Source organism: Schistocerca americana, chromosome 2 (genome assembly GCF_021461395.2).
Source record: "Schistocerca americana isolate TAMUIC-IGC-003095 chromosome 2, iqSchAmer2.1, whole genome shotgun sequence".
Lineage (NCBI taxonomy): Eukaryota > Metazoa > Arthropoda > Insecta > Orthoptera > Acrididae > Schistocerca > Schistocerca americana.
The window spans coordinates 651,299,422-651,324,139 of record NC_060120.1 but is presented as its reverse complement, the minus strand read 5'-3'; the positions used below and the strand labels follow the sequence as shown (position 1 = coordinate 651,324,139).

The 24,718-nt window shown below is 44.6% G+C and overlaps 1 protein-coding gene across 1 annotated transcript in view; it reads left to right on the top strand.

Annotated features, from left to right (window-relative positions):
• The window catches only part of LOC124594282 (tektin-1), a 188,081-nt gene that overhangs the window by 25,031 nt on the left and 138,332 nt on the right, over window positions 1-24,718 (top strand). Inside the window, exons 4-5 of the mRNA XM_047132647.1 lie at window positions 1,656-1,962; window positions 23,903-24,117. Coding sequence (XP_046988603.1) covers window positions 1,656-1,962; window positions 23,903-24,117 — 522 coding nt within the window. The remainder of the gene's footprint in view (window positions 1-1,655; window positions 1,963-23,902; window positions 24,118-24,718) is intronic.

Genomic DNA, 24,718 nt, shown 5'->3' with positions numbered 1-24,718 from the left:
TGCTGTCTCTGATAGAATTACAATGTCATCGGCGAACCTCAAAGTTTTTATTTCTTCTCCATGGATTTTAATACCTACTCCGAATTTTTCTTTTGTTTCCTTCACTGCTTGCTCAATATACCGATTGAATAACATCGGGAAGAGGATACAACCCTGTCTCACTCCCTTCCCAACCACTGCTTCCCTTTCATGCCCCTCGATTCTTATAACTGCCGTCTGGTTTCTGTACAAATTGTAAATAGCCTTTCGCTCCCTGTATTTTATCCGTGCCACCTTCAGAATTTGGAAGAGAGTGTTCCAGTCAACATTGTCAAAAGCGTTCTCTAAGTCTACAAATGGCATCTATCAGCAGGATAATGCAACGTGTCACACCTCAAGTGTACGTGCAAGGTTCGAGGAGCACCGAGATGATTTTACTGTTCTCCCCCGGCCACCAGACTCTCCGGATTTAAACCCAGTCGAGAATTTGTGGGACCGCCTCAACTGGGCTGTTCGCGGTTTGGATCCTGAACCGAGAAAGCCAGTGAAGCTAACCATGGCGCTAGGGTTGTCATCGTTCCACATCCCTGTCGGTACCTTCCAAAACTCTATGGACTTTTCCTGCACGTCTCGTGGCAGTCCGCGCTGCTGAAGTTGGTTATTCAGGCTTTTTTGACAGGTGGTCACATTAATGTGCCTGGACAGTGTAGGAAGACGAGGCATAGGAGAACTGCATCTACATCTACATTTACACTCCGCAAGCCACCCAACGGTGTGTGGCGGAGGGCACTTTACGTGCCACTGTCATTACCTCCCTTTTCTGTTCCAGTCGCGTATGGTTCGCGGGAAGAACGACTGCCGGAAAGCCTCCGTGCGCGCTAAAATCTCTCTAATTTTACATTCGTGGTCTCCTCGGGAGGTATAAGTAGGGGGAAGCAATATATTCGATACCTCAACAGAAACGCACCCTCTCGAAAGCTGGACAGCAAGCTACACCGCGATGCAGAGCGCCTTTGTTGCAGACTCTGCCACTTTTTGAGTTTGCTAAACATCTCCGTAACGCTATCACGCTTACCAAATAACCCTGTGACGAAACGCGCCGCTCTTCTTTGGATCTTCTTTATCTCCTCTGTCAACCCGACCTGGTACGGATCGCACATTGATGAGCAGTACAAGTATAGGTCGAATGAGTGTTTTGTAAGCCACCTCCTTTGGTGATGGACTACATTTTCTAAGGACTCTCCCAATGAATCTTAACCTGGCACCCGCCTTTCCAACAACTAATTTTATATGATCATTCCACTTCAAATCGTTCCGTACGCATACTCCCAGATATTTTACAGAAGTAACTGCTACCAGTGTTTGTTCCGCTATCATATAATCATACAATAAAGGATCCTTCTTTCTGTGTATTCGCAATACATTACATTTGTCTATGTTAAGGGTCAGTTGCCACTAACGTATGTTTCCAGGTTAATTCTTAAACTATCTACGTTTCTTGCTTCAATCTCCGCTTCATCTCCCAGTAATTGTGCCGCCTGTATGTCTGCAGCCTCAGCGGGGCCATACGACGCTACACTCTAGTTACAGCCCCGTCGGCATGTCAGACGCGTAATCTAAGAGACAGTATAGCGATGTGAGTTGCTGTACGCGCGCCGGTGGTGACTGGCCGGCAGGTCGGACACGGCGACGCGCCAGTGCATGGAGCGGTCGGCGGCGACGACGGACGCGTCCCAGCGGGCGTCCACGGAGCAGCTGCGGGCGCGCGCGCACTCGCTGCACTGCGCGCTGGGCGAGCTGTCGCGCGCGGCCGATGCGGCGGCCGGCGAGCTGTCGCAGCTGCTGGCGACGCGCCGCCGCCTGCGCGCCGCCCTCGACGCCCTGCGGCTGCCCGCCTGCATCGTCGCCGAGTGCCTCGACCGCCGCAGGGACCGGCCCGGCGCCGAGCTCGTCGCCGACTGCGCCGACCGCGAGCTGCGCAAGGTCTTACACCTCTTCCTACTGTTGTTGTTGTTGTTGTTGTCCAGAGACTGGTTTGATGCAGCTCTCCATGCTACTCCGTCCTGTGCAAGCTTCTTCATCTCCCAGTACCTACTGAAACCTACATCCTTCTGAATCTGTTTAGTGTATTCATCTCTTGGTCTCCCTATACGATTTTTACCCTCCACGCTACCCTCCGATACTAACTTGGTGATCCCTGGATGCCTCAGAACATGTCCTTCCAACCGATCCCTTCTTCTAGTCAAGTTGTGCCACAAATTTCTCTTCTCCCCAATTCTATTCAATACCTCCTCATTAGTTATGTGATCTACCCATCTAAGCCCGCTCAGTTGGCCGTGCGGTCTAACGCACGGCTTTCCGAGCAGGAAGGTGCGCCTGGTCCCCGGCACGAATCCGCCTGGCAGAGTTGTGTCAAGGTCCGGTGAACCGGCTAGTCTGTGGACGGTTTTTAGGCGGTTTTCCAACTGCCTCGGCGAATGCAGGCTGGTTCCCCTTATTCCGCCTCAGCTACACTATGTCGGCGATTGCTGCGCAAATAAGTACTCCACGTACGCGTACACCACCTTTACTCTACCACGCAAACATAGCGGTTACACTCGTCTGGTGTGAGCCATTCCCTGGGGGGTCCACTGGGGGCCGAACCGCACCCAGCCGGGGTGGCCGAGCGGTTCTAGGCGCTACAGCCTGGAACCACGCGACGGCTACGGTCGCAGGTTCGAATCCTGCCTCGGGCATGGATGTGTGTGATGTCCTTAGGTTAGTTAGGTTTACGTAGTTCTAAGTTCTAGGGGACTGATGACCTCAGAAGTTAAGTCCCATAGTGCTCAGAGCCATTTGAACCATTTTTGAACCGAACCGCACAATAACCCTGGGCTCGGTGTGGGGCGGCAGAGGGGTGAAATGTGCTGCGGTAGTCGTCGTGGGGTTGTGGACCACAGTGTCTGCGGTGAAGACAGAGCCCCTCATTCGTTTCTAGGTCCCCGATTAACATACAATACAACATCCATCTAATCTTCAGCATTCTTCTGTAGCACCGCATTTCGAAAGCTTCTATTCTCTTCTTGGGCAAACTATTTATCATCCACGTTTCACTTCCATACATGGATACACTCCATACAAATACTTTCAGAAACGACTTCCTGACACTTAAATCTATACTTGATGTTAACAAATTTCTCTTCTTCAGAAATGCTTTCCTTGCCATTGCTTTCTATAGTGCCTGCAAAATGCCTTCGCTATAGTCTGATCCACGAACGATGGTGGTTCGCGCATGTCGAGGCACGGACGACATTTGACATTGTTGACGATTCCAAGCGCCAGTTGCGGCATGCGCATGCGCGTGCTTTTCGCTTGAAGGACGCGTATATCCTGCAAATTATGTTTCTCACTTCCTCATGTAGATTTGTCTGCTGCCACCACAACCAGCGATGACAGCTCTCGACAAATTAAACAGAAATTCACTGAAGAACTTGCTACGATCACGTTTAATGCTCGCATTAGCTGCGGCTTACTGAGCAGAGCGCTCAGAACAGTACTGAACGCTCATTGGCTGTCGGAGTATGTGTGACGTAGGTGCGCAGAACATGCCTAAACTCGACCGCCATCGTTTGTGACTCCAACTATAAAACTATAGATGTGCGCAGTTGGCCGGAGAATAATGGCGAGAGTGTCTTTTTTTTTGGGGGGGGGGGGGGGGGGGGGGGCTCACGGCGCTGGAGGGGAAGTGCCGTTGTAAACTGAAGCCTACACTTACGCTCACATTTTTAATAAATATTAAGTGGGGCCCCTCCATGCCCACACATGTATGGTGGCCATTCAGAAAGATATACTGCCACCTCTGCTTTCGTTAGTATCAAAAAATAATTCCTCCGAAAACTCAGCGATTTCTTTTCCCATGGCTTGTTATACACTTGTAACTTTCAGAGAAGCGCCATGAGTGACCAATTTTGAGTAAAGCCTACATATCTCTCTGGTTGCCAAGTCAAAATTTGCTTCTTTTGCCAAAACACAGAGAAGTTCACACTGTTTCACCTCACTAACACATTGTGCAGATACAGTAGCAAGAGAACTATGAAACAACGGTTTGTCAAGTGAGCTACTGCGAAAAAGTAAGGTCAGCATCTTATGAAAAAGCACATACTCAGTACAAAAATAAACGTGTAATGACTTGACTTATGTTGTTCCAAAACCCGTAGCATTGCTCATTTCACAAGCTATTGATGACACTTAAAAATTACGTTCTTACACAGGAAAAGTCTGTATTTAGTGGAATAACACGGCAAATAATGAAGTTTTGCGTAATAACCATACAGTGAATGTGTGCAATCATTTTCCAAAATCTCATTTCGATATTTCAAAACGTTTATGAAATATGAGGAATTTTTTGGGTATTTCACTCTGGCTTTATCGCTGGCAAGTGAGTGCGCTACGTCAGATCAATTGTCTCAAAATTGGTGAGAGATAGATATCGCTGACCAAGTCTAAAGAAAAACTCAGTATGTTAGCTAAATTTCATACACAACAACATATTATGTAATATGCACCAAACGCAAAATCATACCGACCTTTATTTTTCATTGCACACGTTTCCGAATTTCGCCCAGTGACTTACTTTCGCGTAAATACCACAATACCGATGATCGTTAATGAAATGATGGGCGATCAAAATGAACGTGACATACAAAGCTATAAGTAAAACAAAAATGATTTTTTTTACCAAATAGCTTGTGTAAAATAGTTTGAGAAAGATTGCAGGGCGCTCACCTCGATTGTATCATTGCTGACCGGCCAAAAGGTGGAAAACACTTATCGACCTTCCCTTCCAAACAAATTAATGAATTTGGCTGGCGCTTTGAACGAAAACGGGTCACTGCGCATTGGCAACCGTTTCCTGCGCCAGCTATACGGGAGCGACTTTCTCGCCCCATTTGGCTACTCCTGTTGTGTACGACTTGGTACACAATTGTAAGGAGAGGTGGACTACGGAGTGATGCCGCAGCTGTCGTAGGAAAGCTGGATAGGAGCAGAAATGATTAGTGAACAAGTTAATGCAACACACAGAAGATTAACTTAAATTGTCTTCCTCTAAGTCTATGAAGGCTCATTACAAAAAAAATGCAGCTCTCAGTGTCAACAAGGTCCGCCCCCGGTAGCTGAGTGGTCAGCGTGACAGAATGTCAGCCCTAAAGGCCCAGGTTCGATTCCCGGCTCGGTCACAGATTTTCTTCGCTCAGGGACTGGGTGTTGCGTTGTCCTAATCATCAACATTTCATCCCCATCGACGCGCAAGTCGCCGAAGTGGCTTCCAATCGAAAGACTTGCACCCGGCGAACGGTCTACCCAACGGGAGGTCCTAGTCACACGACATTTATGTTTAGTGTCAACAGGGATGAGGCTCTCTGTGCTAAATCCCGAACGACGGTGTCATAGCGAAGAGGCTCCAAGTGCAAGTGGGGCTGGGTGGCTGCTGTCAGCCATCCTTTACTGCGGCTGCAGAGGGCGCTCGTAGTCCAGAGCGGCTGTGGGCGTGGCACAGCACGTGTGCTCCATTGGGTCTGCCGGATCCTGCACGACCACTATTGGCATCTCACAGAAACATGCAGTTCCGTTGCTAACCCAAAGACACCAGTAGGACAGCATCGATATTTGATACCACAACTCGTGCCAAGTGAGTCTACTGCACCGCCCTTTAGCCGGCCGAAGTGGCCGTGCGGTTAAAGGCGCTGCAGTCTGGAACCGCAAGACCGCTACGGTCGCAGGTTCGAATCCTGCCTCGGGCATGGATGTTTGTGATGTCCTTAGGTTAGTTAGGTTTAACTAGTTCTAAGTTCTAGGGGACTAATGACCTCAGCAGTTGAGTCCCATAGTGCTCAGAGCCATTTGATCCATTTGCACCGCCCTTTTGTTTTGTTTTTGTACCAATTCTTGACTGTTCCAGGTGATTGTTTTTGTTTACAAGTCAGCACCAAAACTACATGTTTTGTGAGAGCTGTCTGCTGTGCAGTTTCACGCCTGAACGACGAAAGTGAGATACTGAGGAACCATCCTCTTCATGAAAAAGTCTAAATATATTACAAGAATGTAGGAAGAAGAAATACAGAGGGGTCCAAAAAAAAACGTATCCACTGTTTAAAAGTCCATAACTTGCAAACTAATTGACGGAGTTGTCTCATTTTTTTGTGAAAGTGTAGCTTAAAGTCCAACTTAAAGATATCACTGTAGGTGTTCGAAATGGTCACCATTAACATCCACACACAAACGATGCCGCCGAACTGCAGCACGATTTACTGACTGCAACGTGTTCAGTTGGATATTTGCACATGAATGTATGATGGACTCTCGAAGTTCGTCCAAGTGCGTGGCTTTTGTCAATAAACGACGTCCTTTAGTGTTTCCCACAGGTAACAGTCCAGAGGAGTTAGGTCTGGGGAACGTGGTGGATACTCCACAGCACCTCTACGGCCTATCCATCTTCCTGGTAGATTTTCGTCGAGATACGACCTAACACGATTTTGGTAGTGGCTGGGGCACCATCTTGTTGAAAGTAAACTCTTCCGTCTCCATACTAATCTCGGATGGCAGGTAAAATAGGTGTCTGAAGCTTCTGAAGGTACACCTCACCGGTGACTGTGCCGTCAAAGAAGAATGGCCCAATCAAGCCCCGGTAAGACAAGCCACACCACATATTTACTGCTGGCAAATTCATGCCTTTGTCTAAATGGACGTTCGGATTTTCGGCGGCCCAGCAGATGCAATTGTGGCGATTTACTATACCATTGAATTTGAACTGTGCCTCATCGGACCACACAATCATCTCTGCAAACTCTTCATCGTTGCGCACCATGTTAGTAAACCACTCACAGTACTCCATTCTACGATCTGGGTCGTCCTCGTTCATTGCGTGTAGCAATCGTGGGATGTAGCACTTTCACTTTGCTGTCTTCAAAATTCATCGAACACTTGAGCGACTCACTCCAGTTTCACGGGCACACTGTCTCAAAGACTTCCGTGGTGAGCGAGCGAATTGTTGTAACACACGACAGGAGTTAGCTGGACTTGTTACTGTTACAGGTCGTGCAAATCGTTGTTTGTGTACACCTTTAACACACCCTTCGGCTTCAAATTTCTCTCGAATGCGACGAATCGTTAAACGTGTCGGTGGCTCTGTTTGATATTCATTTCACCGTTGCCGTTGAACCTCGTTAATGTTTTCGTACTTAAAATACCACTTCAAAATGCTTTCTTTCATCGAATGAAAGCCTTGCGCCAGCCATGTTTACTCGAGTAACTAGTGCAACTAAGAACAAAACATTGACTATCTGGCGACTGTCATCTGATAAAACACAACAACGCAATACAACGCTTGTGTGGCGATTGCCGGAACTACAAACTATATTACACTTCCAAAGATGAGACAACTCCGTCAATTAGTTTGCCAGTTAAGGACTTTTAAACAGTGGATACATTTTTTTGGACCACTCTGTAGAATTTATGAATGACAAAAGCAAGATTCAGGATGGTTGGTCTTGACAAAAAGTTATACAGTAAATTCTCCACACTCCTCAGAGCTAGAAGAATAGCGAAAGTGTCGTCTAAACATTCCAAAATAACTCCGTTTAGCTGCTCGATAAAGTACATACCTTCAAATACATCCACCAATATTTAGAAGGCATTAATGATTTTACTTCATTGTTTGTATCTTGTTTTCTTTCTACACTGTGCAGCATCATTAAAGGATCACTTTTTCGAAACCCTGTAAATGTCTCCCATTGTGACGCTTAGGTTTGAAGTTTGGCTCAAAAGCGCGTACAGCCTTCCTCTGTAATGGAGAAAAAGTGTGGCACCGTGCGGCTTCACCCTCGGGCTCCGCGAAGTTTCAAACACGAAGGTGTCGACATCTGCGAAAAAAAGGCCACAGCTAAGAAGTTCATGTAAGCTGAAAGGTGGTTAATGATTTCACGAAATTTTATCACAATTCTGCCCAACGCCAACGTGGACATGTCACACGATGAGAACGTCGTTACAACCCCTCTTACCCACATTTCACCCTTTCTTTTGACGTCTTTACGATGGAGGTCAGGACCACGACACTCGGCGTTGAAACCACGCGGTATTCTTACGAGTGGGCGAGGAAAACACTTCAGACTCACCGCCGCTCAGAACTGACGCGAGAAAGCCTTTCCTTGGGCGTTGATTCCCACACATTTCGTGGTTGCAACGCAATGACCAGTATGAAGATATTATTGACAACGTTTGACACTGCTAACATCCTCGGGAACTTTAACCCTTCTCTATGGACAGCGTACGGCTGCATCCCCATTGAATGTGATCGCAACTCTTGGAAATGGAGCACGACTGCTCGTGTACAGGTTGGGACAAGTAAGGACTGTTCAAAACCATTTGACGAAATTTGAACGGTGATCTGAAGCACCAAAGGGTGCTTTTGCTTTTTCAACCCTCCTGTTTTCCGACCTCCTGTAGTATGATTACGTGGGAGTTCAACATTAGCATGTGCGTCAATAAAACAGCTAAGGTTTCTTCTAAGACCCACCAGTTCGGCAATACCCTCGGTGCCACACACGCAACTTTGTTGAGCGTGTTACAGATGCACGTGTCGGAAACTTCGATACCAATTCAAACTGGCTTTAGCGCTTGAAACTAGGGAAATTTAACTCGTTGGGTGTCAGAAGGGTTGACTAAACCTCAGGCGCTGGAGTAGTAGCAACGCTAATTTCTGAAGGCATATTTCCAACTTTCTGTAGTCAAAAAACTGTAAATTTCGGCCATTTTTCAGTTTTTCAAAAAATCTTAGTTTTTCATGCTCCTAGCACTTTAATGTCTACTTCCTTAACCTTTTTCTGCACCTCAATACCAAGGGGCCTACAGTTCGTCAAAAAATATCAATTTCTCAAATTTTGTGCAAAATGGTAGAACACCTAGTTTTTGAGTTCTTTTACTTTCTGTTTATGTAGTAGAAATATATGTTATATATTGGTATTGCACATCTCACTTTTCGGCGTTCAGTTACTCCATGCGCAATTGGTTGATTTTTGGACGTCCATCTACTGTGATTCATACATTACAAGTCGAAGTTAAGCTCCAGGGCATTTCAAAAAATGGTTGAAATGACTCTGAGCACTAATGGACTTAACATCTGAGGTCATCAGTCCCCTAAAACTAAGAACTACTTAAACCTAACTAACCTAAGGACATTACACACATCCATGCCCGAAGCAGGATTCTAACCTGCGACCGTAGCGGTCACGCGGTTCCAGACTGAAGCGCCCTGAAACGCCTAGAACCGCTCGGCCACAACGGCCAGCCGGTGGGGGAAGGGGGGGGGGGGTGCATTTCAACCCTGGCCCATGCACAACTATGAAACTACATCTTTTGTTCATTATGTTATAAAGGGTGATTCAGCTGCCACTACCAATCTGTTTTATACGACCTGCATTATGTCTGTATCAGAAATGGTACCCAGACAGGTGACAACCACGTAATCAATGAAGGCTCCCTCTCAGAACTTCGGACGACTGTTAGCAAACGGAATCGGACGGTAAAAAATACAATTGAGGATTGCTTATGAGATACACAGTATTTTTGTACAAAGATATACCTTACCTCTGCCATACGTATCCAAGTGTCTCCAGTCTTCCTTTGTGCACTAGCGATATAGGTTTTTAATGTCTATGTAAGTTTATTTCATTTATACTACTTAATCTTTCGTAAATGGTTCAGAAACGGTGTTTAACCACCGGAAAAAACGAAATTAACAGGGGATGTCAAAATCCCCAGTGTGGAAGTAATAACTTTGTGGCGTATACAGCAATGAAAAGTTAATATACAGGCTGATTCAGCTGCCCCTACCAATGTCGTTTTATGCAACCCCACATTACAGAACAATGTTGTTGACCAGTTCCCTCTGGAGATGTGAAGCACATTTTCAAAATATCGCAGAATAATTGGCCAAGTATTCGAAATCTTCTTAGACCTACTGTACAAATTTTGTTACAAAACTGTTTTAACACATTAATCCGTCGAGTCATATATTAATCTTTTCGTTGGGTTGTATCCCGAAAGATTGCTACTTCCACGCTTCCCATTTTGATATCTTAACGAAATAAACTTAGAGAGACATCCAAAACCCAATTGACTACACCGCTAATTACACAAAGAAAGATTGGAGACGCTTGGATAAGTATGGCAGAAGTAAGGTGTATCTTGGCCCAAAAATACCCTGTATTTCTTGGCCAGTCCTCCCTTGTACTTTTTACAGTATGATTCTGTTTGCTAATAGTCACCCAAATCTCTGAGAGGGAAATTATATCGATAGACTGGCTGTCGCTTGTCTGGATACCGTTCCTGATTCATCCACACCGCGGGTTACATAAAACGGATTAGTAGGAGTAGCGGATTCGCCCTGTTCATTGTATTAAATAACCAGCGAAAGAAAATTGAATTATTATTAGCTGAAATAGGCAAACTTAAGCAGGTAGCTAATTATACTACACTACTGGCCATTAAAATTGATACATCACGAAGATTACGTGCTAAAACGCGATATTTAACCGACAGGAAGAAGATACTGTGAGATGCAAATGATTAGCTTTTCAGAGCATTCACACAAGGTTGGCGCCGGTGGCGACACCTACAAGTGCTGACATGAGGAAAGTTTCCAACCGATTTCTCATACATAAACAGCAGTTGACCGGCGTTACCTGGTGAAACGTTGTTGTGATGCCTCGTGTAAATAGGAGAAATGCGTACCATCACGTTTCCGACTTTGATAAAGGTCGGATTGTAGCTTATCGCGACTGCGGTTTATCGTATGGCGAGGTTGCTGCTCGCGTTGGTCGAGATCCAATGACTGTTAGCAGAATATGGAATCGGTGGGTTCAGGAGGGTAATACGGAACGCCGTGCTGGATTCCAACGGCCTCGTATCACTAGCAGTCGAGATGACAGGCATCTTATCCGCATGGCTGTAACGGATCGTGCAGCCATCTCGATCCCTGAGTCAACAGATGGGGACGTTTGCAAGACAACAACTATCTGCTCGAACAGTTCGACGACGTTTGCAGCAGCATGGACTATCAGCTCGGAGACCATGGCTGCGGTTACCCTTGACGCTGCATCACAGACAGGAGCGCCTGTGATGGTGTACTCAACGACGAACCTGGGTGCACGAATGGCCAAACGTCATTTTTTTCGGATGAATCTAGGTTATGTTTACAGCATCATGATGGTCGCATCTGTGTTTGGCCACATCGCGGTGAACGCACATGGAAGCCTGTATTCGTCATCACCATACTGGCGTATCACCCGGTGTGATGGTATGGGGTGCCATTGGTTACACGTCTCGGTCACCTCTAGTTCGCGTTGACGGCACTTTGAACAGTGGACGTTACATTTCAGATGTGTTACGACCCGTGGCTCTACCCTTCAGTCGATTCCTACGAAACCCTACATTTCAGCAGGATAACGCACGACCGCATGTTGCAGGTCCTGTACGGGCCTTTCTGGATACAGAAAATGTTCGACTGCTGCCCTGGCCAGCACATTCTCCAGATCTCTCACCAATTGAAAACGTCTGGTCAATGGTGGCCGAGCAACTGTCTCGTCACAATACGCCAGTCACTACTCTTGATGAACTGTGGTACCGTGTTGAAGCTGCATCGGCAGCTGTACGTGTACACGCCATCCAAGCTCTGTTTGACTGAATTCCCAGGCGTATCAAGGCCGTTATTACGGCCAGAGATGGTTGTTCTGGGTACTGATTTCTCAGGATCTAAGCACCCGAACTGCGTGAAAATGCAATCACATGTCAGTTCTAGTATAGTATATTTGTCCAATGAATACCCATTTATCATCTGTATTTCTTCTTGGTGTCGCAATTTTAATGGCCAGTAGTGTATATTACTACTACGAGTATATAAACAGAAATTGAAATAAAAGCGCAAAAACCCAGGTATTTTGTCATTCTGCACAAAATTTGCAAAACTGATATTTTTTTACGGACTCTAGCGCCATTGGTACTGAAATGCAGAAAAAAGTTGTAGTAATACAATTTGTAGAGAATTATGTGCTCTTTTCAGAAGAAAAGACACGAGCGCAAGAAAATGAAATTTTTTGGAAAAACCGAAAGTAAGAAATTTTCAGTTTTTTGACTGCAGAAAATTTAGCCAAGATAAATTTCATTGGCAAAACTCGGTTTTCCAATCCTTCCAACATTAAGAACGAGTTAAAGAAATAAAATCTTCTACCCCGCCTTTTTCAAGGTACAGGCTTCGATGTTGTATACGCTTTTTTCGTCTTCCCGACAACTAGACTGGTCTGTACTCATTTAAAGCAAATTGCAAATCTTTGCACTAATATGAAACATGAACAATAAGAGTCCTAACACATTTCCATTGGGCATGATGATTCTTTCATCCAAGGTAACATACTACGTCCTCTCTATCAAGAGATCCGCAACCCAATCACAAATTTTGTTTGATACTCCATTTAATTGTAACAGAATGTGTATAAATAACTTAAATGTCATTACTCGATATTACCGGGTACTGTGCACGCCTGCGATTGAATTATGCTGGGAACTGCTAAGTCAATGAAACTACACTGAACGAATGTGCAAGTTTTCGTGCGTTCACTTCTACGCACTCGCTGGCTACAGGAAATATTAAAACGAAGCAGCTTTTAGCGTCATCTTCTCTTTTCGAAATTTCGACATTGCGTAGTCAATTCCGATGTCTGGTGTACTTCACGATTTATGCCTGAAGGTATGGTACGGTGCTCCCTTCGTAAATCATTCATCATCATCATCATCATTTCAGACTGATTATGCCTTTCAGCGTTCAGTCTGGAGCATAGCCCCCCTTATAAAATTCCTCCATGATCCCCTATCAGTCTGGAGCATAGCCCCCCTTATAAAATTCCTCCATGATCCCCTATTCAGTGCTAATATTGGTGCCTCTTCTGATGTTAAACCTATTACTTCAAAATCATTCTTAACCGAATCCAGGTACCTTCTCCTTGGTCTGCCCCGACTCCTCCTACCCTCTACTGCTGAACCCATGAATCTCTTGGGTAACCTTGCTTCTCCCATGCGTGTAACATGACCCCACCATCTAAGCCTGTTCGCCCTGACTGCTACATCTATAGAGTTCATTCCCAGTTTTTCTTTGATTTCCTCATTGTGGACACCCTCCTGCCATTGTTCCCATCTACTAGTACCTGCAATCATCCTAGCTACTTTCATATCCGTAACCTCAACCTTGTTGATAAGGTAACCTGAATCCACCCAGCTTTCGCTCCCATACAACAAAGTTGGTCGAAAGATTGAACGGTGCACAGATAACTTAGTCTTGGTACTGACTTCCTTCTTGCAGAAGAGAGTAGATCGTAGTTGAGCGCTCACTGCATTAGCTTTGCTACACCTCGCTTCCAGTTCTTTCACTATGTTGCCATCCTGTGAGAATATGCATCCTAAGTGCTTGAAACCGTCCACCTGTTCTAACTTTGTTCCTCCGATTTAGCACTCAGTCCGTTTATATTTCTTTCCCACTGTCATTACTTTCGTTTTGGAGATGCTAATCTTCATACCATAGTCCTTACATTTCTGATCTAGCTCTGAAATATTACTTTGCAAACTTTCAATCGAATCTGCCATCACAACTAAGTCATCCTCATATGCAAGACTGCTTATTTTGTGTTCACATATCTTAATCTCACCCAGCCAGTCTATTGTTTTCAACATATGATCCATAAATAATATGAACAAGAGTGGAGACAGGTTGCAGCCTTGTCTTACCCCTGAAACTACTCTGAACCATGAACTCAATTTACCGTCAACTCTAACTGCTGCCTGACTGTCCATGTAAAGACCTTTTTAATTGCTTGCAAAAGTTTGCCTCCTATTCCATAATCTCGTAGAACAGACAATAACTTCCTCCTAGGAACCCGGTCATATGCCTTTTCTAGATCTATAAAGCATAGATACAATTCCCTGTTCGACTCATAATACTTCTCCATTATTTGCCGTAAGCTAAAGATCTGGTCCTGCCAACCTCTAAGAGGCCTAAACCCACACTGTTTTTCATCCAATTGGTCCTCAACTAATACTCGCACTTTCCTTTCAACAATGCCTGAGAAGATTTTACCCACAACGCTGATTAAAGAGATACCTCTGTAGTTGTTACGATCTTTTCTGTTTCCATGTTTAAAGATTGGTGTGATTACTGCTTTTGTCCAGTCTGATGGAACCTGTCCCGACTCCCAGGCCAATTCAATTATCCTGTGTACCCATTTAAGACCTGACATTCCTCTGTATTTGATGAGTTCCGACTTAATTTCATCCACCCCAGCTGCTTTATTGCACTGCAATCTATTGACCATTTTCTCCACTTCCTCAAATGTGATCCTATTTCCATCATAATTCCTATCCCATTCTACTTCGAAATCTGAAACATTACTGATCGTATTTTCACCTACATTGAGCAACTCCTCAAAATATTCCCTCCATCTGCCCAAGGCATCCACAGGATTCACCAGCAGTTTTCCTGACCTGTCCAAAATACTTGTCATTTCCTTCTTACCTCCCTTTCGAAGACTGCTAATTACACTCCAGAATGGTTTTCCAGCAGCTTGACCCATAGTCTCCAACCTGTTTCCAAAGTCTTCCCAAGATTTCTTCTTGGATGCTGCAATTATCTGTTTGGCTTTGTTTCTTTCTTCAACATAACTTTCTCTGTCTACCTGAGTTCTAGTATGAAGCCATTTTTTATACGCCTTCTTTTTCCTTTTACAGGCTGCCTTGACTGTGTCATTCCACCAAGCTGTTTGCTTCATCCTACTTTTACACACTACTGTTCCAAGACATTCTTTAGCCACTTCTAGTACTGCGTCCCTGTACCTTGTCCATTCCTTTTCCAATGACTGTAATTGACTACATTCAACTAACTGGTACCTTTCTGAGATCGCTGTTATGTACTTGTGTCTGATTTCCTTATCCTGAAGTTTCTCCACTCTTATCCTCCTACATATGGACCTGACCTCCTGCACTTTCGGCCTCACAATCCCAATTTCACTGCAGATTAAATAATGATCAGTGTCATCAAAGAATCCCCTGAATACACGTGTGTCCCTCACAGCCTTCCTGAATTCCTGATCTGTTATTATATAGTCAATGACAGATCTGGTTCCCCTGCCAAGTATACCGGTGAATGTTCTTATGTTTTAAAAAGGAGTTTGTGATTACTAAGCCCATACTGGCACAGAAATCCAAGAGTTGTTTCCCGTTCCTGTTGGCCTCCATATCCTCTCCAAATTTACCCATAACCTTTTCATACCCTTCTGTTCGATTTCCAATCCCGGCATTAAAATCACACATGAGCAGAACACTGTCCTTGTCCTTTACTCTAACAACTACATCACTGAGTGCCTCATAAAAACTATCCATCTTATCTTGATCTGTCCCTTCACAATGCGAATATACTGACACAATCCTAATTTTCTTGCTAGACACTGTCAAATCTATCCACATCAGTCGTTCGTTTACATACCTTATTGCAACTACGCTGGGTTCCATTTCTTTCCTGATGTAAAGCCCTACACCCCATTGTGCTATTCCTGATTTGACTCCTGACAGGTAGACCTTGTATTCTCCCACTTCCTCTTCTTTCTCACCCCTTACCCGAATGTCACTAACAGCTAAAACGTCCAGCCCCATCTTACTTGCAGCCTCTGCCAGCTCTACCTTCTTCCCAGAGTAGCCCCCATTGATATTAATAGCTCCCCATCTCATTACCATTTGTTTGCCAAGTCGTATCTTAGGAGTCCCTGTTTTGTCAGTTAGAGGTGGGACTCCGTCACCTCCAAAGGTCCGAGGCATTTTGCTCTGATTGTTGCCAGCATCATATTTAAAGTACCAGGGAAGCAGGTTGCTAGCCTTACTTGCCCCGAGTCCCATTGGGTTTTACCCCTAATGGCTGAGGGACTAACCGGTGGATTTGGTAGTCTTTGCCGTATGAGCACAAAGGTGACCACGACTCAGAATATGTCCGAGATGCCCAGCCTTATTCTAAAGTAACTGGTATCCCGACTGTCGGGACCACTTACTTGGCCACTCATACGTTGCCCGTGGTTCATGAGCTAGGACATGACTACAGGAACCCACACCATGAACCACTCGTAAATCATTTATTAAAAATAAACCAACTTTAACCAAATATACGTGGAAGTATCAGTAGTTTATCGTAAATAGTATGCCTTCATTGTTGAATAATCTTTAAGATTAAAAGAGTGAAGTAAACTATAGTAGGGTTTTGCACTGAAGTTCTAACCGGTGCTCTTTTTAGTAAAGTCAATAAATTTTCTGCTCTAGAATCTCTGACACAAGTAAAGATAGAGCCCACAGCCTTTGGTAATGAGTCCTGTGTCTTGTTTATCTGGTCATTATTTACAAATCCATATATATCAGTTACTAACTGCACCAGATAGAACGCACCAGTTTAACCATCACACTTCGTTGGTTCGCTTAATGCAAAGAAAAATAACAAAATGGTTCAAATGGCTCTGAGCACTATGGGACTTAACTGCTGAGGTCATCACTCCCCTAGAACTTAGAACTACTTAAACCTAACCAACCTAAGGACATCAAACACATCCATGTCCGAGGCAGGATTCGAACATGCAACCGTAGTGGTCGCGCGGTCCCAGACTGTAGCGCCTAGAACCGCTCGGCCACTCTGGCCGGCGCGAAAAATAACAAAGGGCTATTATAATCAAGAGAAGAAGACAACATAAGTTACTTAGTTTTAAAATTTCGTGTAACCAGCGAGAGGGCAGAAGTGCTCGCAAACAATCTTGCACATTTGCTCACTGCAGGCTTCTTGATTTAGCTGCTCCTAGCATAATACAACCAATGGCGCGCACAGTACTCTGTAATTAATTGCATGTCAGTTATTCATACACATTCTCTTACATAATTATACTCTCGTTATCAAACGTTGGTATAGCACTGAGTAAAATTCTGTTCGGAAGACAAAAATCATTGCTTTCGCCTGAAAGGCTTGATGCATGGCTTTCGTAATATCATGTAAGAGAAGCACAAGTTGGTTTTCTCATGATCGATATCATCGGAATTCATCCTGAACGAGGACAATCTGTCCGGATACCTGATAATGTTGTGCTCAGAATATACTCTTAAGATTCTACTATAGATGGATTTCAATGATACTGGGCGTTAGTTTTGTGGATTACTTCTGTTACACCCCTCTTGTAGCCAGGTTTGACTTGTGCTCTCTTCCAGTCGCTGGGAACTGGTTTTTCTTCAGGGGATGTACAGTGAATTTTTGTTAAAATGGGAGTTCTGCACAAAATCTGACAGGAATCTGCCCACACACAATTGATCCTCACCTGTACCTTGACCTCTGTGCTCTGCCACACAACACACTGTACGAAACATCAGCAGGAATAAATAAAGGGCAAAGGGCGCCATTGGGTCCAATTCAGAACAAACGAAGGTTTGTCAAGCTGTCTATTAAAGCTGTCGCCAATAATCCAAAACAGACTCCCTCAGTGAACTTTGTTACTGCACTACTGTTTTAAAATGCTATTATTCCCGGCGGGGTCAGGGATTTTCTCTGCCTCGTGATGACTGGGTGTTGTGTGATGTCCTTAGGTTAGTTAGGTTTAAGTAGTTCTAAGTTCTAGGGGACTGATGACCATAGATGTTAAGTCCCATAGTGCTCAGAGCCATTTGAACCATTTGAAAATGCTATTATTTACTACAAAACGACTAGGTTACGAATTGTTCCTTAATTGGGAAAAGCGTCTTGCATGAGTGGTCTCTTCTCCTGTATATCTCGCACAATAAACGTATGTGCCAGCCAAACAGGGACCGATCCCAGCGTCCAACCTAATTTTGGTTAAATTTATTTTATAATTTCTGCAACTTAAAAGAAGAACTTATTAATCTTTCCAGGTGACTTGCTTTGAGACGTACCCTCCTAGCAGAGCTGTGCTTGGCTTGCTCAGTTTTTGTCGGACTCTGGATTTTTTTAGGCATGTAACGTCGGCTGGACCATTGGCTCGTACCTAGATTTGTGCTGTACCAAAACTACGGTTCAATAGCGTGTAAGAGAGAAAATGGAAGCCGACAACTTCCCTTCGTTTTTTTTGTTTGTTTTGCGCATAATTAAAACCGCAGATCTTTCAGTGGTAGTCCCTTGCGTATTTTATATCCTTACAGAATCTACATTGCGTTTTATAAGAGATAAAAATTAGTTATCACGCAACGTCTGCGCTTTTATGCAACAAAAGCAATTACTTTCGTTGAAACTACTGTTTCCATGCGTAAATACACAAAAAATTTATAATTATTGTTGTTATTGTGTATTCAATAGATCGTTCTCCATCGTGATCAAAGGCAAGAGTTTCCTGCTATTATTGACAAATGCAAAAGCTGTTAATGAATAATAGAAAAATGTTTTATGTAATTAAGGCAAAGTATTGAATCAATGTTTGATGGATTCTTGTTTTTCGTTTTTTTTATCATCTTATTTCTTTGGCAAGGAATTGTGTTTTCTAGCGCTATATGATAAATCTATATTGCCTTCTTTATTTTTACTACAGCATTCTTCTGTTCCACGTTATAAATCAACAATTTTCGAATAAAACCTGAATTAAATATTGACAGTTTCAGTTTCGCTATAAATACTGTTTATTCTTAAATATATCAGACAGGAAGATACTACGTCAAAAATGTTCCGTGGGTTACCCAGCCCTTTATATATCTTCACTCAGTTTCTAGACGGTTAACCACTTCTGGTTTTTAGAGGACTCTAGTAAGACACCGATCGCATGCGTAAGGAAAGCGATTGTTGTGAGGTAACGCCTAATTGGTATGCAACACACCCAACATTCAGGTAACACAGGTATGGCGTTAATTGACCAAAGCTACGCTTACTTATGGTACTCCACAGAAACCTATGGTAGTTTTACAACTCTACTCCTACCCCAGGATGAACAACAATTTTGCCTGGAGCCAGCCTATGGATTACGCCATATGTCGTTAGTGGCAGGATTACACCAGCCATAAGCGCCTGTAATTATTTGCAACATGTAAAGCAGGCATCTGTCTCTTTGCACACGCTAAGCATTGCTCGTGCCACTTGTAGCAGTTTAATCTATGCTCTTAGGTTCCTGCCTAACCACACACTCGAAATCGCCAAATATTTGTTTCATCCTCGTACTCTAATCAGACAGCGGTCACAAACTCGAAGAAACTCATTCCTCAAACGCGCGTTTATATGTAAAGAAAGCATCGAACATTGCAAAAGTCCGAGAGTGTGTTGAAAATGCTAAGATGAAAAAGGAAATTAGCGTATAGCATGGCGCAAACCTACTTCCTTTGACTTTGTAATCCACATCCTAAACGACTACGCTGTTCCGAAGACATGCGATTTTCGTCTTTTGTGTCGGTTATCGCGGTGTTTCGTGAAGGCTTATATTGTTGATGCGTCGTTAACAGACATTTAATTACAAAGCTGGCGTGTTTCTGACAAATCCTCAGTGTGTCATTGCCTTGCAACAGTATACAGCAAGTTATAATATGAGGGTGCATTGGAAAGTAACACACAACACTTTTTTCTCTCCTGGTGCAGCAACTGGAATGCTGAAATTTCACGACGATATAGTCTGAAATTTGTGCTATACAGGGTATTTTGTTTCCATGTGCAGCTCTAACGAGAGAAGCCTGAACTAAGAAACAAACATGCAGTGCATGTTACTGTCGCCAACGTGTGGAGAGCACGAAGTGTAGTTCAATTTTTGTGAGCCAAATGGCATAAAACGAGCGAAATTCACAGGGACATACCTGGCGTGCGGGGGGACGACTGTATGGACCGTAGCAGTGTCTCCAGGCGGTGGGTGTGCATTCTTCCAGGAGAGCCCTGTGAACCTTAGTGATTCGCCACGCTTCGGATGGTTGGTAACAGCTGCAACCCTGCGGAATGTCGGAGCCATTGAGGCAGCAATTCCGAACGACCGGCGTGTGCGGCTGCGAACCTTGTCGCAGCAGTTGAACGTTTTCTGTGGTATAATGTACAATATTGTTCATGACACGTTGAAATTTCGTAAAATTAGTGCTCGCTGGGTGCCTAAGGACCTGACAGGCAACCAGAAGGGTCAGCTTCGATCACTTAACGCGTTACGCCGCAGAATGGCATGACTTTCTGAAAGGAATCGTTACTGATGATGAGTCGTGAGCATACCACTACATGCTGTAAATCAGGCAGAACTCTATGAACTGCAAGTATACTGTTTCCCAAGCGCGAAAAAAATTGAAAGTGACACAATCTGCTGGGAAAGTGCTCGTGACAGTGTTCTGGGTTATGCGTGGTGTGTTATTGGTGGACTTTGCTGGACTCAGGACCACTGCGAATGCTGCGGCGTGCAATATAACTTTGGTTAAGTTGCGTCATGGCCCTTGTGACAAACGCCACAACATTAATGATGACGTCAAACTTCTTCAAGACAATCTTCACTCCTATATTGCTGCCCCTGTTCGTGAGGAAATTGCCAAATTTGAGTGGGAGATGCTCCAGCATCCGCCAGACAGCCCATACCTTGCACCATCGGACTTTCATCCGTTCGGTCCCATGAAGAAATTCCTGGCTAGCCAACACTTTGCTACATGCGGTAGTGAAACCTGCAGATGGCTGTACTCCAAGCAATCGGGCTTTTACGTACATGGCATATTGAAACTGATACCATGACAGGAGAAATATGTTGTGAACATTGACGACCATGTAGAAAAGCAGGTAAAAGATGTAAGTTCATTTGCGATTTTTTGGTTTTGTTACCTATTACACTTTTTGGTAATAAAATTAATGTGCGTTACTTTCCGATCTTCTCTCGCACAAAACAGGTTTTTATTTAATTTAATCGTATGGCTAGAGCCCCCCGTCGGGCAGGCCGTTCATCGGGTACCGATGCTTCAATTTGACGCCACGGCGCGATCTGCAGTTGATGAGGATGATAGGATGATGATGAGTACAGCGCAACACCCAGTCCCTGGGCAGGGAAAATTCGCCGACCCAGCCGCGAATCGAACCCGGGCCCAGAGGAATGACAATCCGTCACGCTGACCATTCGGCTACCGGGGGCGGACACAAAACACGTAAATACACCTAGATCAATACGGCGTCTGCCGGATCGGGTAACATGTCACTCTGACGTCACTTCTGAGTGAATAATGGTGTCTGGCCCTAAAGGGAAGTGATATAATTCTGCTGTTAACGTACGCTGTCCTCACCCTGGAAAGCATTCCACTGGGTCATCTACAAAGATGTACTCTGGCTCTCCAAACCCTTGGCCTGCATGTATATGTCTGACCGATACCTTTCACTCCTGCAACAGCACCCACACCATTTTAGAGTGCATCTACAGTACTTAATGCTAAACTTATCTCCTTAGTTAAGTGTTCCATTCCACTCCAAACTATTATTCTACTTCTATATAATAATGTTAATTTTCCTAATTTAAACACTATCAAATACTGTACTATTCTTTTTGACAAGTTCAAGTGATCAAAATGGATTCTACGCGCCAGAAAGAGAAAGGCAAATAAAAACAAAACTTAGGTCGCAAGGCTTTATTTTAATTTTGTTTATGGTTGTTCGAGTCCGTTCAGTCCGCGAGTCTGCATTGTGTTTCTGTACGTGAAAGATTTGACAACACAAAGTATCGAATAGTTTTTGTTTTAAGATATACATACGTACATAAACGTATCTAATCATATCTAAATGTAGAGTATGTAAAAATGGATGATTGGTGTCCTAATTCATAAATGGAAGTAGAGGACTTAAAGCCTAGAGCAGCGGAACTGGCAGACACCTATGCAGACAAGAAAGTAAACAAAAGTAATTCAATTTAGTCGAAGTAAATCAGGTGGCAATGAGGGAATTAGATCAGAAAATGAGGCATCAAGTTTTGCTTTTTGGGCAGCAAAGTAATTGCCAGTGTCTTAAGTAGAGACCATATAAAATATAGACTGGCAATAGCAAGAAATGCATTTATGAAAAAGAAGATTTTGTTGGCATATAACATAAATTTTAGTGTGAGAAACACTTTTTTTATGAAGGTATTAGTGTGGAGTGCAGCGTTGTAGGGGAGTGAAACGCAGACGATAACAGTACAGAGAAGAAGAGAACAGAACCTTGTGGTGAAACATTTTGCTACAGAAATATTTTGAAGATTTGATGAGCAGATCGAATAACAAATGAAGAGGTACGGAAATGAATTGGAGAAAAAAGAAACTGATGGTACAACTTGACTACAAGAAGGGGATGAGGTTATAGGACCCATCCCAAGAATTCAAGTAATTGTCAATTTAGTAATGGAGAGAAGTGTTGGCGGTAAATGGAGACCAATGTCTGGTTAAAGTAAACAGTTTCAAGTGGATGTAGGTTGCAGTATTTATGCAAAGCTGAAGAGGCTTGCACAGGATATACCAGTGCGGAGAACTACAGCAAACCAGTCTTCGGACCTCAACAACAATATCGGAGGCTTGACGGGAGCTGTTTCCACGGACCATCTGCGAATAGAACAGGATGTGGTGGAAATGATAATTGTGCTAAAGTACTCTGCACTACATCTGCATAGATAGTCCGCAAGCCACCGTACGGTGTACCACTACTTGTCATTTCCTTCCCTTTTTCACTCACTACTAGTGATTCCCTTTCCTTTTCCACTCGCAAATATGGTGAGGAAGAAATTGACTGTCTGTATATCTCATTGATGAGGAAGAAATTGACTTTCTGTATGTCTCCATATGAGCCCGCCGCACAGCGTAGCCGCGCGATCTGGGGTGCATTGTCACGGTTCGCGTGGCTCCCCCCAGCAGAGGTTCGAGTCCTCCCTCGGACATGGGTGTGTGTGTCTTGTCCTTAGCGTTAGTTTACGTTAGATTAAGTAGTGTCTATGCTTAGGGACCGATGAACTCAGAAGTTTGGTTCCATAAGAACTTAACACAAATTTCCAAAACTTTCCGTATGAGTCCTAATTTCTCGTACTTTATCTTCATGGTCCTTCTGGCCACAAAATCCTATTTTTCGACGTAGTATCCGTTCAATACGACGGCATTATGCCACCTTAGTGGGTCTCCGTCTATGTCCGTACGGTACTACTCTACTAATCGACGTCGAAATCAACTTCTGGCTGCGTCAGTAACCTCCCCGTCACCTACGCAGCGCTTCAAGAGAAGTGCATTCTTCATTGATAGAACGATAGAAATCGGAAGGTGCGAGATCCAGACTCTAGGGGGATGAGGAAGAACAGTCCAATGAAGTTTTGTGAGCTCCTCTCGAGTGCGGACACCCGTGTGAGACCTTTGCGTTGTCATCGAAAATGAGAAGTTCGTTTACATTTCTGTGGCGACGAGCACGCTGAAGTCGTTTCTCCAATTTGCTGAGGGTAGCACAACTGTGTGCGGCCGGCCGGTACGCGGGTGACCGAACAGATTTACGCGACCTTGTTGCGATAATGACAGACGCCTCCCCCGATGACTCACCGAGCTTTTGTTCACTGCCAGGCATCCGTAGAAATTCTGCAAGCGCCTACGAATATTTGTGATGCCCCAGTTTTCGCCAAAATAAACTCAATAAGACCTCTCTGCTTGGAATGCACCCCCGTTATAGACGCCATTTTGGAGGCTAAGGTAGCGTCGCCACCAATTGGAACTTCATGAAACTATAGGGGCTGAAGCAGGAATATTCCACGATGTCCCACAACAACTTTCCCATCTTTTCAACCGAAATTGGTCGAGAAAAAAATGGGTGCATTACGCCCCTCCTAGGAAAGACCAGAGACACGATGTGAAGAGGATTTGCAAACATTAATACTCGTCTGGTGTGCTTTGGCAGGAGCAGGCGATGCTGTCGGAGGCAGCAGCCGAGGAGCAGCGCCTGCTGGAGCAGCTGGAGAGCCAGAAGGCGTCCGTGATGGCGGCCAAGGCGCGCCTGGAAGCGGACTGGAGCGACAAGCGGCAGGCGCACCACATCGAGGCGGCCAACGTGGCGCTGCGCAACGCCTCGCGGGACCTCTTCTGGCGGCCGGGCGCCGTGCGCGAGCCTATGGGGTCAGTCCGCTGGCGCGACGCGCGGCTGCAAAGGGGGAAGGAGTCTGGGGCTCGTGCCCACTCCCACCTGCCAAAAAAAAAAAAAAATACATACACTGTCTGACAAAAAAGTGAAGCACCCGCAACGGAAAACGAAATGAAACTTCACATGCTGAGAGACTATGTGATGTTATCGAGTCAGATTTATAAAGAACTTGTCAGTATGAGCCACTTACCAGTAGACGCTACATTTCCTCTAGCCTGGATACATCCACCGATTCCGTACGGAAGGGTGGCATAAAGTCGTTCTATCGCCTCTTGAGGCACGCTGGTCCACAACCGTGGTAACTGGCCCTTCATATGCTGGATACTGACACTGACATGGAGCTGACGTCCGAGCTGGTCCCTCACACGTCCTGTTGGGGCAGATTTGGGGATCTAGCTGGCCACGAGAATAGCCCAACGTCACGCAGGCAGTTCATAGAGTTATGTGCCACGTGTGAACGAGCCTTCTGCTGTTGAGAAATGGAATCATGATACTGTTACATGAGAGGCAATACATGAAGACGCAGATTGTCTTTGATGAAGCGTTGTCTCGACAGAGTTCCCTCAGTCACTACCA